The 17497-nt window shown below is 40.5% G+C and overlaps 1 protein-coding gene across 1 annotated transcript; it reads right to left on the reverse strand.

Moving 5' to 3' along the window:
• Nucleotides 1–145: 145 nt before the first annotated feature.
• LOC136749547 (beta-1,4-galactosyltransferase galt-1) lies at nucleotides 146–10523 on the reverse strand. The gene is made up of 2 exons (XM_066703954.1): nucleotides 10448–10523; nucleotides 146–3669 (listed from the first exon to the last, which is right to left on the reverse strand). The coding sequence occupies exon 2, from the start codon at nucleotides 3658–3660 to the stop codon at nucleotides 2239–2241; it is 1422 nt and encodes a 473-aa protein (XP_066560051.1). The 5' UTR covers nucleotides 3661–3669; nucleotides 10448–10523; the 3' UTR covers nucleotides 146–2238.
• Nucleotides 10524–17497: the final 6974 nt, after the last annotated feature.

The raw sequence follows: 17497 nt of genomic DNA on the forward strand, positions 1-17497 counted from the left end.
TTCGAAGTACAGTACCCACCCCCACCCACCCTCGCCCTCAGCTTTTTACATTTAGAGATCGGTTTATCTTGCAGAAAGAGGTGGCATTCTCATAATCTACCACATCCTAGTGATGAAGGCCCTGCAACAGAAAAAAGAAATAAAGAAATGGAAATGCACTTTTCTAGATTTCCAACATCCTTTATTTAGTATTGCACTGCATCAGGAGTACATGTAACCCCAGTTCTGGGGTTATGGAACTGAATCTGGAGCCAAATTTCATTCATTGCTGAGACCAGCTGATCGGTACCGTCGTACAGGCTTTGACGTTAAACCAAGGCCGTCTACCTAGTGGACGCTAAAGACCCCACGACACAACGGTTCTGAGTCCTGGCTAATTTCCACCACACCGCGCATCAAGTATAAAAACAAATAAACACCTAACGGGATCTCCTCACCGACGCTGAAGATACAAGGTCGGATCGAACCGAGACGGCCGTTGTTTTCTGGGAGGGATTGCAAAGGTTCAAATCAAAGTCACTGGAGCAATAACATTTTTCCCCCAAAATATTTTTTTTTCATGCTGGAGTTTTTGGGATTATATAAAAAAATGGATGAAAACATGAATTCCAGTACATAGTAATGATGGTTTGACTTGCTGTATGCTGTAAAACATAGAGAAAACATTTTCCGTGGAATGGACTTCTTGAAATGATCATACAGTCCGAAAATTCAATCAGGCCACTTTGCTTAATTCCCTCCCAGAGAACTTCTTCCTAAGGGAGCTGTGTAGCAATGTTTTTTCAGTGTATATCAGATTACACATTGTTGTCTTCATTGTGCATTTTATATTCATTGTTTGTTTTTGCCATGGTGCTGTACCCATTAAAATTGGAACATACATGGGTCTGTTTCTGTTTTACTTATTTCCATTCCTGCGGTTGTGTGTAGCCAAAATGCTTTCAAAACAAGTTTTAAAAGGTATTTAAAGTAGTTAAATTACTGACCTGGAAAGTCAATGATTTGAATAGGATATATTGTACGATTTCAGATTATCAGAAATATAGATTCATATTAAATTTGTTTTTTAAATAGAATTCTAGAAGACACTTTTATTATGATAGTTACTTTCCTATACAAGAAACTGATATGTTGATTAGTCTAATGTTGATAAGCCCAAAGAGCACAATGACTATTCCATTTGTTGGGAATTTATCCAAAAAACATGTGTGATGATGTGTGATGTGTGATGCCTAAAATTGCCAAGCAATTGTAGCTGAAATTGAGGGAAATGAAACACTCCTCAAATAAGTGTCATTTTAATCTGGTCAGGTAGGCTACAGTACTGAAAAAGCATCACAACCTTGAGATCATTGATGGATTCATATGAATCTGAATGAGTAAGCAATCAGGCTGATATGCCAAAATAAAAAAGTACCCCATTAAGTTGCTTTTACCCTCCCTAAGATGGTTTTCTTTAACACTTCATTAACAGCTGGTACCAACTTTTCCGAATAACTCCACAAATGGTCATCTCGGATTAGGTCTGATTGGTGCAGATCATGCCTCTGAGGCCGCCTGATGTGGTACATCCGTGCAAAATTCTGTTGGACTCTTATAGAATGATAGTCGAAGTTCAAAAACCCATGGACTGTGACTTCCTGCACCAACCTGGGGTTCACAATGACTTTGAAAGCATTCAAAACCCCTAAGCCAGTGAATCCATCAACTGTGAACTTCTCCGTCATTTGCACCTTGCTACCCCAGCCAAGCATGCACACCCTTGTCTGTTTCCTGGTTCCTTTTTTAGGGGAAGTGGTGGGCGGGGCTATGGCCATCAGGAGCCCTGCTGGCTTCTGGGGTTTGGAGTCTTGGAGGAGATGTTTTGTAGTCTCCTCCACTGAAAGACCCGCCCTGACCCCAGCCTTGCCTCTCACACTGCCACAACACACACACATGTTTTCTATCAAAACGTATGTAAGGCTGAGCACTAGCCTGGCCTGAAGCTTTAGGGGATAGGTATGGGTGGGAGTTTCGCTCCCTTTCTTATGGCCTGTTAGCAGTCTTATAAAAAACATGTTTTATAGCCAAAAGGTCTATTAGCCGGCTTTTGAGAGTCAGCGTTTTGAGACCATTTGATTCCATCAGTTGTGCTATGCTAACGAAACAATGTATTCAAATTTCTTCAAACTGGATGCACAGAATTAAAAAGGTTGAGTAAGCAATCAGGCTAAAATGCCAAAATACTAAAGTACCTCTTTAAGTTGCTTTTACCCTCTCTAAGTTGCTTTTCTTTAACACTTCATTAACAGCTGGTACCAACTTTTCCGAATAACTCCACAAATGGTCATCTCGGATTAAGTCTGATTGGTGCAGATCATGCCTCTGAGGCCGCCTGATGTGGTACATCCGTGCAAAATTCTGTTGGACTCTTATAGAATGATAGTCGAAGTTCAAAAACCCATGGACTGTGACTTCCTGCACCAACCTGGGGTTCACAATGACTTTGAAAGCATTCAAAACCCCTGCTTTATTTGGCTCTCGGTAAATATGTTCCAGCACATTAACCCCAGGGATGTCTTTCCATTCCTGCAGATGGAACCTACCACTCTTTTCATTTATGTTTTGAGGGAAAACATGGCTCTCAAACTCAAAACCCGTGTGTGGACCATACTGCTGTTCAAGGTCTTCCATCATCTCATTCCAGGTCCTGTGCTTTAGGGGTAGAATGATCTCATCAATGTCATTCAGGGCTACGTATTTGGTCTTGTACATGTACCTGTACACACAGTCATTGAGGGCTGCCAGCTGGCCGTAGTAGTGCAGATCTCCAGGAAATTCAGAAGGGCGCCATCCACCAGAAACGTTGATGTAGGACGTGATCGGCCAAGGTATGATGTCCACGAGGCCTGTGCTGTGGTAGAAATCCAGCACCCTTTGTGTGTCTGGGCTACAGCTGTTTTTGTAGATGGCCACTTTCTGGACCCCTAGGAGTTTGTACATCTCAATAGTCTGCACAAGCTGCAAGACATTGTTGAAATTTCCATACATGGTCGAAATGCACACTGTGAAGTCGTAAGGGAAGGCGTTGGTTTGCGGCTGGGGCTGGCTGTTGTGTATTGGAAGGAAAGACACATCTTGGTCCCCTCCCAGGGGAGTGTAAACTGCCAGGTGTGTTGGGAGGCTGCAACCTTGAGGGATTTTGCAAAACAGGTCTGCTGTGCCATAGACGAAGCCGAAGTGGTCTCTGTGGATGTGACACTGCGCTCTACTTGTGAACTTGCGGCCACCGCAACAGAACAAACAGTGGTGATCAGCCATCTCTGACCGGTAAACTATAGAAATAACACGGACATGCTCTGAATCCCGCTTGTCTAAATAAGCAGCAACTACAATTGTTTTCATGCCTCTGACGGGAACCAAGGGGTCGATCTTTGCAGGGGCACCACACACCTCTGGAGGATTGGGAGACTCTGTGGCTTGATTGGTTTTCATTGGAGAAATGTCATCATTCCCTTTTGTGTTGTTGTTTCCCTGTAACTCTCCTGTGTTCAGCATGTAAAACTCCATATTATTGTTTCTGTAAGCCAGAAATATGATTAGGGTGATGATGATAAAACATATGGACCAAAGTAGGTACTTTCTTTTGTAGAGAGAAGTTGATCCTTTGTCAAGCATCATGTCAACCAACTATGAAAAAAGAAAATAAATAAATAAACAATTAAACAAAATAAATGTTTTTAATCCATATCATACATTTCTCCCAACTCGGCTAACCACTTGTTGTGGCAAGATTTGAACAAAGTGACCACAGAACTAAATTACATTGTGCCATCAGGAACTTGTAAAATCCAATGTGATGTCCAATTGTTGTAAAAACATTTACTAATCATATATATAACGTGCATATATGCGTGTTATATATATATATATACATATATATATATATATATAGAGAGAGAGATAGAGAGATAGATATTAGATTAATTGGGTCTATTAATCAACTAATGATTTTATCAACATTTTCTCTATTTAATCAAGCAAAAGTTGTTTAGTCTGTTCATTATAATAACTGGCGATTATGCATTTAACACTAGAAGCGCCAACATTTCGAACTACCTACAAGAGCCAAAACCGCTCATTTTAACCGATAGCTCTTTTAAAGCTCTGGTATAATGAAAGGCAAATGATCATATAAAACTAGCACAAATGGAGTATTGTATTTCAATGGAAAAATGAACATAAAACACTTAACATTGTACAGTACAAGCACTGACTTTGGGAATGAAACCTGAAACACTGGACTGAGATGCCGCTAACAGAATACATTATGAAACTTGATGCAGATATGGCATGGGGGTCTGAGGGTTTTCATCTGACATACGTGCGTACATCATGGTGTTGAAGTGATTAAATGTAACGCTGCTGCTGTCAAGTCCAGATGGGAAGCCTGGACATAAATATATATTTTTCGTTACACAGGCTGTATTTACCCCAATATAATAATATCACACACATCTAATTTAAATCTGCATGCTTGTAGTAATGAAATGGAACATGGACTGAGCGTTTGCTGTATGAGTATAGTTAGCTCTCTATTGTTTTGTCATAGTTTGTCTTTGTTCTTTTTTAATATATAATATTGTAGTATTATATTGTACTAATAAATCTGTCTGATGTAAATGGTTTCTTCATCTTTATAGCTAAATTAAAATGAAATTATCCCATCATAATGACATATGAGATTAACACTGTTAAATCACTTCATAAAACAAATATTTAAGCAATTTAAAAATAATAAGATAATAAGCAAATAACATTATTTCCTATACCTTCCTCAATTCTCTGGTACAAGGTTGACTCTCTGAATATTCTTGGACAGTAGTGGACAGAGCCTGGCCACTTGGCTTCTATATTTGAAATGAGGCAGGTAGATTCACAGATCTGGGAATAACTGAGGTCAAGTCATGGATGATGTTCAGAATTATCCAAAGTCTGATACCCTACTGTCTGGCACTGTTGGATTATTTTCATGAGTTGCTGAATCATTTTTTAATTAATGTTGTGATAATGTCATAAGCACCTGTGCATTATGTGGTGAAATTATATTCTGTTAACCAAGTCTGCCTCATTTTGTCCTGAGGATGCCTTATGGGAATCTGACTGCTGTCCATAGCACCAATGATGTTGGGGATCTCTGCCTAATAATGTAGGCTACTTAATAAAAAGTATACAGATGAATTACCTATTCATTATATTGCATATACCGATAGGTTGCTACTCTGGCATAGCCAGGAGTGGGGCCACAGACCCACTGTTACAGACTATTTAAACAAACTGAACAGAGCGGGGTGACAACAACTCTTGTACCCTCTGCTCAACACCATAGCAGCAGACTCTTGCTCCTCTGGCACAGCCAGGAGCGGACCACAGACCAACTGTACAAATTAACAGAATGCAAACAGAGAGGAGCAGCAAACATTCTTGTGCCCTCAGCTTCACATCACAGTGGCCTCCTGCTCATCTAACGCAGTTAGGAGCAGGTCACAGATCTGTCATCAGAAAATATACACACAGCTAGCCTCCAGACACTGGGATAGCCAACAAGAGAACAGAACCTTCTGCTCAACCAGCACAGCTAGGAGCGAGGTGACAGCAATCTCTACTGGTGCTGTTATCAAAGGAACTATATACAGAGCAGGGCAACAGAGATCAACTCACGGACAGGCTCTACTGTACAGTTCAAAATAATTATATACACCACAGGGTGCAGGAAGTAGCCGGTGAGCCGGATCGCGTCCGCCACCCAGTGCACCTGTCGCTGGTTTGAAACTGCCCTCCCTCTGGTGGTGGAACCATAGCAGACAGACAACTGGTCGGAATTGCGGCTCTGCGCAGTCCTCCGCATATAGCACCTCAAAGGAAGGCCACATTTGGTGCATGAGGGCTGGGTTTGAATCCTGCTTTAGCAGTGCTGTGAGTATGAAGTTTAATTTTAAGTTAAAATCCTCATAGCCTATTAAACCAGAAAATACATTAGGGCATTTTTTTCATCTATTTTTTATCATTGTGGGCTATTTGTGTTTCAGTATTTAGTATTGTTATGCTAAGAAATGTGTGATTGTTTTCATCGCTCTGAAGTCACACGAATCAGATGAAAATCTGAGTATTGACTCAATGGTCAGATTCCTGCAGAATGACAAAAGTCTGCACAGTGTGAACGCACCCCATGTCAACAAGCCGACAGAGTGATACTGGTAGATTTAATTAAAGGCTGTTTTGGAACCGTGTAGGACATTAAGAAGTATTCGATCTAAATCAAACGTGACAGGAAGTGATCAGGATTTATTTATGTAGCTACTGAATTGAATACGTACTGTATCTGTTATGTATTGTTTATTATAGCGCTATTTGTTTTTAGCTCAGCTTAAGTAGTGATTTCCAAAAGATAACTTGATGACAATCTTTTGTCAGTGACCTTATTGTTTGTGATAAAAAAGCTTGTGATGAAATGTGCGTGGCAAATTGAAGGGATACCTTAATGCTCCATTTAAGAATTGTTTTTAAAACGAATAGTGTACATTGCAGCTCTAATGTGATCATCGTTAAAGCCTGCATTCTGCGACCCTGCCAGTGCCAGTGCAATATCACACATGTCTGCATGTCTATCTATTTACAAACCGTCATTTCACTCAGCCTCATGACACATTTGAGCCACCGTACCTCTGCCAGCTTCAGTCAGTGAAAGACAGCGAAGTGAAGAAGTTCTAGAAAATAAGAAAATGTCCTTCTCTCTCCCATTTTAACTTTAGTTCGAGTGCACTGACTGATTGTGGCAGATACTGCTGTGTGTAGTGACTCTAAAATTGTCATGACAGTTAGAGGTGGAGGGGCCCCTAAACTGAGCTTTGATTGGGGCCCCACAATTGACAAACACGCCCCCGAGTGTATATGTCTCAGTATGTAGTGTAAGCATCTCAGTATAGTGTATGTACCACGGGGTGAATTATGTCCCTAACGGCACCTCAAAGTTTAGCCTCTATAAGGCTTCAAGAAACTGAGGTAGCACAATTTAAATTATCAAATTAATTGAATCCGGCTAATGTTTGGATAGCCTGAATTAGTTAAACCAGGTATGAGGAACAGAGCCCAGGTCTCCAGCAATACCTGGGTCTCCTGATACCAGCATGCATTCAGTTGAAGACATTGACCCTTACCTACCACTGTCTCGACCACACTGCACCGAGTTACCTTCAGACCCTCGTCTCTCCATACATCCCCTCCAGACCACTGCGGTCTTGACTTCCCCTATGCTCCCTTTCCCTTAGCTCTTAACCTTGACTTAGCATCTTGTCTGCACTTATCAGCTTTTACAATCTAGGATGTAAGACCTCATATTGTTTACTGTATATCACATATACACTTGTGTAAATTGGAATTTGTAAAATGTATTATAAGAAACATAAGAAAGTTTACAAACGAGAGAAGGCCACTTGACCTATTGTGCTCGTTTGGTGTCCATTAATAACTAAGTGATCCAAGGATCCTATCCAGTCTGATTTTAAATGTTCCCAAACTTTCAGCTTCAACCACATCGCTGTGGAGTTTGTTCCAGATTGTGACAACTCTCTCTGTGAAGAATTGTCTCCTGTTTTCCATCTTGAATGCCTTGAAGCCCAATTTCTATTTGTGTTCCCGGGTGCGTGTGTCCCTGCTGATCTGTAAAAGCTCCTCTGGTTTGATGTGGTCGATGCCTTTCATGATTTTGAAGACTTGAATCAAGTCGCCACATAGTCTCCTCTGTTCCAGGGTGAAAAGGTTCAGTTCCCTCAGTCTCTCTGAGTAGGACATTCCCTTCAGACCTGGAATAAGTTTGGTTGCTCTCCTCTGAACTGCCTCTAGAGCAGCGATATCTTTCTTGAAGTGTGGAGCCCAGAACTGTACACAGTATCCAGATGAGCTCTAACTAGTGCATTGTACAGTCTGAACATTACTTCCCTTGTTTTAAATTCTACACTTTTCACAATATACCCTAACATCCTGTTTGTCTTTTTTATTGCTTCCCCACATTGTTTGGATGGAGAAAGTGAGGAGTCCACGTAGACTCCTAGGTCTTTCTCATGCGTTACTTCATCTAGTTCTATTCCTCCCATAGTGTAATTATAGTGGACATTTTTGTTACCTGCATGTTGTCCACATTGAATTTCATTTGCCAGGTGTCGGCCCACAACTGAATATTATCTAAGTCCCTTTGAATAGCCTGTGCTGCCGAGATTGTATCTGTCAAACCACCTATTTTAGTATAATCTGCAAATTTGACAAGTTTTCTAACTATCCCAAAGTCCAGATCTTTAATGAAGATTAGAAAAAGCAAAGGCTCTAGTACTGATCCCTGTGGAACTCCACTAACAACCTCACTCCAGTTAGAAGAGACTCCTCTAATCGACACCCTCTGTTTCCTATACATCAACCAGTTCAGGAGCATGTCAGTTCACCCCCGACAATTCGTCCCGCGACAATTCGCCCCCCCCCCGCGCGTTGTCATTATACGTTCTCCACTTGAACATTTGTAACCATGAGTGCATTAACTTATTGTAGAGCCATAGAACACACGTATGTGTGTATATAGTATGCAGGCTATATAAATATATATATATATATATATATATATATATAAATACACACACACGCACAACTATTTTGTATTATTTATTAAAATGTATGTTTTTAATTGGTGCATTAATTTCAGACTATAACCCCAATTATTACATTTTATACAATTAGTCACGAGAGCTGGCAGCAGTGGCTATAGGCTAAACATGAAACATATTTTAAGTAAACTGTGTATCAGTTGGTGCAGTGGTTAGGGAACAGCACTGTAAACCTGCCAACTGTATTTGATTCCAGATCAGTACTTGTTATTTTCTTATGTGTACATTATTATTATTATACATATATATTATTATATATAATTTCATGGAGTTAAACGGCTTCATAGTGGAACAATTAGAAGGCTTTTTAAAATACAATGCTACATATGGAGGGTCAGTCCTTCTGACAAATATAATGTATTATTTTTTATTTTTTCACTTAAGCATTAAATTCAGTGCGTATGTGGATGCCTTATTATTATTATTATTATTATTATTATTATTATTATTATTATTATTATTATTATTATTATTATTATTATTATTATTGATTTCTTACATTAAGTTAGGCTGGATTCGAATAATGATGCACTCTAACTGGATATTAATGAATGAATTTGCCTTGCTGTCTGATTTGCTACTAGTTAATGTTACCTGAACCGTGTTATTGAAACGCAATTCTAATGAGGAAAATTTAAAATCCTAATTAATCGCTTTCTAATTGTTCGTTCTACACTGATACTGTTTAACTCCAGGAAATTATATATTAAAAATAATAATTATAATAATGTACACATAAGAAAATAGATACTGATCAGGAGTTAAACCCACATTTCCAGGTTCAAAGTGTTGTTTCCTAACCACTGCACCAACTGATAGACAGGGCTTCAATAGACTGATTGTTAACATGTGGCATGTTATCTGCTTTTTCTCTGCTAAAAACCTCTGTGAAATACTCATTTACAACATTTGCCACATCTAGTTCATTTTCCAAGATGCTTCCATTTTTGCCCTTTATCTGTTTCACTTCCTCCTTTATTGACCTCTTGTTGTTGTAATATTGAAAAAGCTCTTTGCATTAGTTTTAGCTCTAAGAGCTGTTTCTTTCTATTTCCCTCTTTGCTTTCCTGATCCCTTTCTTAAGGTCTGTTTGCAGCTCAACATATTCTATGTATTTTGTTTCATCTCCATCCCTTTGTATGCGCAATACAACATTTTCTCTCTCTTGATAATATTTTGCATACTTCTATTAAACCATTTTGACCAATGTTTTTTGGTCCTCAATTTGCAATTTGCAATTTGCAAGTTTTGGTACAAATTTCTCCTGAGCCTCAAGTAGTATATTCTTAAAATATAACCATCCATTTTCAACTGAATCTGTATCCAGTGTGCTCCTCTTCTAAGTGCCGCCTCATACATTCATGGTTTGCTTTTCTAAAATTGTAGACCATTGTTTTAGACTTTGTCCTTGTTTTTTTAAAGAATGCCTCAAAGTTAGCCATATTGTGGTCGCAGTTTGCCATTGGTTCTCTAACTAGTGTCCCTCTGACTCTAGAAAACAGTCATTTACCATCTCGACCATCTCTATTTCTGCTTCTGTAGTCCCAACTGGGCTTTCCCAGAATTCCTGCTAGTCCTTGACTAAATAACCTTTCTACAACCTATTTACTTTGACCAACTCAGCAGCTGAACTGAATTAATTTCAATTTAGGCAACATACAGACAATATTAACTTAAATTAAGGCAAAGTTAAAACAAATTGAGGAATGCTAACACTGGTCTGAAACTAGGAAAACAACAAGATGGCTGCCTCTCACCTGTACTCTCCTGTGTCTGTCTGTGGCAACTTGTAAATACTTCTGTTTAACTCTTGGTCTCAACAGTTGCTTTAAGTAGCTTTTGTCTACCTGCCACCAATTCAAACCTAACTGGCTCTACCTGGCTCCACCTGGAACAGAAATCCTGCTAATCCTTCACTAAACCACCTTGAATTGAATTGCTCTGCATTATTGCACTTTGTAATGCTCTTGTGTTTTGCAAGTCACCCTGAAAAAGGACGTCTGCTAATAAATAAATAATAATAACAATACATACTTTCAACACTTTGAATCAACAAACCCCAGACTTGCTTTACAAGTTCCCTTTATTACCACTGAGCCCCTGACCTTTTAATGTTTTCCTTAAAGTATTCAACAAAATAAATAGTTTAGCTGGTATTTGTGACGCTCCACCACAAAACCAGTCAGAAATCACAAATACTGTATTTTCAATTCAGTGAAAACTAGTCAAAAGGGTTTTCAGTGTTTTTGTATACTGGAACATTTTAACATTCAATTTCAGTTTTAAAAGTTATACAATATAATGTGTAAGTGCTATAAACGGGACATTTCTTGAAGAGTTAATTTATGTAACATGGATTCTCTCAGTCACTAGTTGTTTGTCATGCCGGTGCTGAAAGACATTGTCACCTTGTATTTCGCATGGGGTAGAAGACTCAGGTGTGCAGTACGGTGTCCATTTTAGGATATCCTCACGAATCAGTCATCCTCGAGTCAAGTATCAAGCATCACCCACTCAAGTCTCCGGTATCAGGATCATTACTCACCCCTCCCTCAGTCAGTCGTCATTGCTCCTCCTCATGCCTCCTCCTCTTCAGTCTCAGTGCTCTGACATCAGGCATCAGGCATCAGGCATCAGGCATCAGTTATCAGGCATCAGGTCTGCTCCTCACTCCTCGCTGCTGTTTTTTTTTTTCTTTGTTTGTTTGTTTTATGTTACGAAATCACACCTCACCCACTGATCCAGTCAATCCAGTCAAGCTTCGCCACCGTAGTGGAGATCAGGTAGCGTCTTACTAACAAAGGGTCTAGGGCCGGCAAACAGGAACAAAGGAGGTCTGGCAAAAAGGCGAGGTCAGTAGGCAGGCAAAGGTCGGGCGATTAGGCAAACAAACTATACTGGGTGTTACGTTCCTGTTCTCTTGTGAATCTGTGTGGTGCCATTTGTCTTTGCCTTTGTCTGTAGATCTCTTTTAGGTGCTATTTGCTGCTGAAGAGCTCTCTTTCGGGTGTGGGGATTTGCTGCTGAAGAGGGGGTGTGTTACCTATCCTCATTGGTTCCCCCCATCCTTTGTCGCCGGCCAATTGCAAAAGGACCCATCACCCATATATACCTGTGTTTAGTGTGTGAGAAGACTGTTATGGTGGTGTTTTTGTGTTGTCTTGCCTGGCTCTGGCTCTGGCTCTGGCTCTGGCTCTGGCTCTGGCTCTGGCTCTGGCTCTGGCTCTGGCTCTGGCTCTGGCTCTGTTTCCCATCAGTTTCCTTCCAGTATGAAGAAGGGCTAGGTAAGAAACCCATGGGTATACTCTGCATCATGTAGCTGTTGTTTGTTATATACACTAGGTTAGACGTGAGTGGATGTCACAAACCTTTCTGTAGCAGGTAGGTTCAATTGAGGGCTTAGTATTGTTATAGGTAGAGATAGAGGTATATTGAAGTCAGAGCCTTTTTGTTACTTTGTTGATTTGACAGACCATGCATACAGTCCTTCTCCTACCCTTTGTCAGTTAACCACCACCCCTTTATTATTATTATTATTTTTATTTCTTGGCAGACACCCTTATCCAGGGCGACTTACAACATAAGTGCAAAAAGTGCAAATATACAGTTAAGTACAAGGCATCAATCAATACAAATTCAATTTAACTAAAACATAGCAATTCAAAATAATACATGTTACAAATTCCAATTTACAATTTACACAAGTACAGTAAGTGAGGTCCTACATCCTGTATGGCGAAAGCTAAGTGCTGTCAAGATGTAGGGTCACAGTCAAGGGCTACGGGAAAGGGAGCAAGGAGGAAAACAATCAAGAACGCGAGAAGCATAATAAAAACTGTGAAGTGCTATCTAGCAGGGATAGAGGACTAATATAATAGATAATAAGTACTGTCGGAAAAGATGCTTTGTCCCGTGGTCGGCACATCTTGTATTGCACTTTAATATTTGTTCCATTTTCTTTCTTTGGAAGTGAACAATTGCCTGTACTTCCACGAGTTAAATCCCTGTTCACACACAGTGCTGCCGCAGCGGCCGCAGAGCTGTGTGTTATTGACAGGGATATCGCTGACTAGCAGCTCCCTGCTGTTTGTTGCAGAATGGCCCTGTAGAACCGTCTCGGAAATAAGTGGAGAAGTCGCGAAGATAAAGCAAATAGAACTTTAATCGAGCCGGCTCGGAAGCCCCACGTCAGAAATAATTCCTTCAGTGAGACTTAATGTTTACAAACATGAGTGCAGCTTTATAGGAAAAATGACGTAACATCTTATGGCCGTTCATCCAATCGGAAGATACAGGTCCGGGTCCGTTTACGATCTGTCCTCCCGTGAAGAGGTGATGGATACAAAAAGCAGATGTCCGTCTTTGATGTGCACTAGGAAGATGCGATCCCACGGTGGTCATTTACCTAGTGTCAATCGCTCAGTAACAGAAACATTCCTGCCTATCTTGAGAAACGATTAAGTCATAAACAAATTCACAGCAGACATCTGTAGGCTATTTCAGCACTGTGTAATCTTTCATTACTGACAGGAGATTCTAACAAACCAACCTTGTTGACCCTTTACTTGTCCTGCTAAATCTAATCTGCTCAGTCTGTATACAAACTACTTCTAATGCTAGTATTAATATAAAACATTATATAATTATCACAAAACATTTTCTTCAACATCCTATACAGAGTCTGCAGCCCCGAATCAGCCACTCTTTGGCGAGAGACCGTAAATAAAAACTATGTTGCCAAAATACTACACACGCCCCTTCAGATTGCCTTACACTTGTACACTTTAACTTAATGTAAATTATGTATAAGTAATCAGTAATCTCTTACTCTTTTTAAAAAGTATCGGTAATCAGAATAATTGTCTGACAGGAGGAACGTAACGGGAATACAAATATCAAAATTCTGTAATCTGATTACGTAACGCCACTACTTGTATTCCGTTACTCCCCAATCCTGATCGTAAGGTAAAATGCGATCTGGTTCTCCGAAGAGCCCCCCTCTCTAACGGTCACCGCCCCCTCCTCCCCCACCCACCGGTCTCACATTCTGCTGACCCCTTTGTCATTGTATTAGGGTTGGCTGTGCACCGGCTAGAGCCGTAGCGGAGCTGGACAGTTTTTGTTAGCGGAGCTCATCAGAGCACCCTGGAGCCTGGAGCCGGAGCTGAGGTCATGGAGCTGCTCTACTCTTTCCCCCTTCATTAAACTCAGCCAGATATTAAATCCACTTTTCTTAAATTAACAAAATATTTAACTTCATAGGTATTGTTGTGTGTTGGGGGTTATAAAATAAGATCAGTTCTCACTCCAGCTATTAGTACATAATGCATTCTTTTTATTAAATGTAATTATATGACACCTTCACTTTCAGTGATTCTATAATCTCAGGGCGTCTCTCATAAACCACTCATAAACTCTAAAGTTTTAAGTATTTCCAAATTATTTTATTCCAACCAAATTCTTCATCTGCCTCATTTTATAGCCATCAGTTATCTTAAATGTCCTGACTAGTTTGTCCAAAAGTTGTTTGCCAGGGAGTTAAGGTCACATGCTGGAGTCATGCCCCCTGCACCTTGTTTGCCACTTTTGATGTGAAAATCCCAGACCCCTGGTGGTGCGGTTTGTGAAATGTTAAGCTAGAGGAGGTGCTGGCAATTAGACGATGATGAGGGGGGGTTGAGGGCAAATTGTACACTGATAACATTTTTAACGACATATTCAATAGATTACAAAAATACTGGACGAGGGGTCAAAGTACATACACTACATGGCCAAAAGTATGTGCTCATCAAACATCTTATTCCGAAATCATGGACATTAATATGGAGTTGGTCCCCCCTTTGTTGAAATAACATTACATTATTTGTCATTTAGCAGACACTCTTATCCAGGGCAACTTACATTTGTATCCATTTATATAGCTGGGCATTTTAATTGAAGTACCTTGCTCAAGGGTACAACAGCACTGCCCCACCCAGGATTTGAACCCATAACTCTCCCAGTTATGAGTCCAGAACCCTATTCACTACTCCACAGTGCTGCCTAACAGCTTCCACTCTTCTGGGAAAGCTTTCCACTAGATGGTGGAACATTGTTGAGGGGATGAGGGGACTTCAGCCACGAGAGCATTAGATCAGGCCTGGCTCACAGTCGGCTTTTCCATTCATCCCAAAGGTGGGATGGGGTTGAGGTCAGAGCTCTGTGCAGGCCAGTCAAGTTCTTCCACACCAATCTTGACAACTATTTCTGTATGGACCTCACTTTGTGCACGGATTGTCATGCTGAAACAAGAAAGGGCCCCCAAACTGTTGCCACAAATTTGGAAGAGCAAAATCACCTAGAATGTCATTGTAGGCTGTAGCATTAAGATTTCCCTTCAGTGGGACAATGGGGCCAAGCCCTGAAACCATTATTCCTCCTCCAAACTTTACAGTCGTGCAGGTAGCGTTCTCCTGGCATCCGCCAAACCCAGATTCCTCTGTCGGACTGCTAGATGGTGAATCATGATTCATCAGTCCAGAGATCGCATTTCCACTACTCCCAGGTCAAATGGTGGCTAGCTTAACACAATTCCAGCTGACGATTGGCATCGTGCATGAAGATCTTAGGCTTGTGCGGCTGCTCGGCCATGGAAACCTATTTCATGAATCTCAGGAAGAACAGTTCTTCTGCTGACGTTGCTTTCAGAGGCAGTTTGGCAATCAGAAGTGATTGATGCAATCAACGAAAGACTATTTTTAAACGCTACATACTTCAGCACTCAATGGACCACACGGGCCAGCCTTCACTCCCACGTGCATCAATAAGACTTTGCCGGTTCACCGCTTTTCCTTCCTTGGACCACTTTTGATACATACTGACCACTACAGACCGGGAACACCACACAAGAGTTGCAGTTTTGGAGATGCTCTGACCCAATCATCTAGCCATCACAAACGTCAGAAACGTGTCCTGTGTGGACTGTACCGAGCTGTCAGGTATGCAGGCTAAACGTAAAGTAAATAGTCTATTGAGATATATTCAATTCAATTTTATTCACTGTAGCTTTGTATGTTGAAAACAAAGTTTACACAGTTTTGTTTAAAATGTTTACTTTAGTGTACAATTATGTTTTGATAAATGCAATAGTTATTTTTGAACTATAAAATATTGCTTTTGAGCATTATTCCAATATTTACGTTTACATTTGTTTCATTATCTTATTGTATGCTGTTTTTGAGCTGTTTGCTTATTGTAAGCTATATAGTTACTTATGTTTTGACTGCAGTGTGTGCGTTTAGAAAAAAGTGATTTGTTCTTGCATTAGAATGTAAGTTTCATCTGTATTAATGTTTTGATGTAGGTGTATTAATTAAGGTTGTGGCCCGTGAATACATTTGAGAACACTCAAATGGCTCTTGATAGGAAAAAGGTTCCCCACCCCTGTCCTAGATGTTTCCTCTTAACAATAACAGAATTTACAGCTCACCAGGGCAGCTCTAGCCGGGCAGAAATTTGACGAACTGACTTGTTGGATCCTATGACGGTGCCACGTTGAAAGTCATTGAGCTCTCACTAAAGTTCATTCTACTGCCAATGCTTGTCTAAGGAAATTTGCAAATTGGCTTGATTTTACAGTGGCTCTCAAAAGTATTCACCCACCTTTGACTTTTCCACATGTCATTGTGTTACAACATGAAATGAGAATGCATTAGTAATCATCCCTTAAGTCAATATTTGGTAGAGGCACCTTTGGCAGAAATTACAGCCATGAGTCTATGTGTATAAGTCTCTACCAGCTTTGCACATCTGGACACAGCAATGTTTGCCCATTTGTCTTTGCAAAATTGTTCAAGCTCCATCAAGTTGGATGGGGACCTTTGGTGAACAGCAATTTTCAACTCTTTCCACATATTCTCAATTGGATTTGACTGGGCCACTCCAGGACATTGACCTTTTTATTTTTAAGCCACTCCAGTGTGGCTTTGGCTGTATGTTTGGGGTCATTGACCTGCTGGAAGATGAATCTTCTCCCAAGTCCCAGGTCTCTTGCAGACTTCAGCAGGTTTTCTACCAGGATTTCTCTGTACTTTGCTGCATCCATTTTACACAATGCTGCCACCACCATGCTTCATGGTAGGAATGATGTTCTCGGGATGATGTGCAGTGTTAGGCTTGCACCAACTGTAGCGCATAGCATTGAGGCCAGAAAGCTCTATGTTGGTCTCATCAGACCATAGAATCTTCCTTTACTTGGTCTCAGAGTCTCCCACATGCCAAATACACTAATTAGAAGGAGTGTCCACATACTGTTGGCCACATAGTGTACTAATACCAGACAGTCCGCTAAAATACTGGCCAGCTGGCAACCCTAATTGCCACGGACATCTTTCCAATTTTCTACTTTTTCATGTTTGTATGGTTAAACAAATATTTACTGAAGGCAAAACACCCCACGAACAAGCATGAACTAAAGACAGCTGCAGTGCAGGCCTGGCAGAGCATCACCAGGGAAGAAACCCAGCATCTGGTGATGTCTATGGGTTCCAGACTTCAGGTAGTCATTGACTGCAAAGGATTTGCAACCAAGTATTGAAACTCACAGTTTAATTCATGATTATGTTAGTTTGTCAAATACTCTTGAGCCTCTGAAATTGGGGGGGATCACATATAAAAATGGTTGTAATTCCTACACCGGTCACCCAATTTGGATGTAACTACCCTCAAAATAAAGATGAAAGTCTATGTAACATACCATGGGGCATGGGAACAGGGGACCCAGTTGCGGTGCATGGTAGAGGTGGTCAGACAGGCGTGGATTGTATACC

The sequence above is a fragment of the Amia ocellicauda genome, chromosome 5 (genome assembly GCF_036373705.1).
Source record: "Amia ocellicauda isolate fAmiCal2 chromosome 5, fAmiCal2.hap1, whole genome shotgun sequence".
NCBI classification, from domain to species: Eukaryota; Metazoa; Chordata; class Actinopteri; order Amiiformes; family Amiidae; genus Amia; species Amia ocellicauda.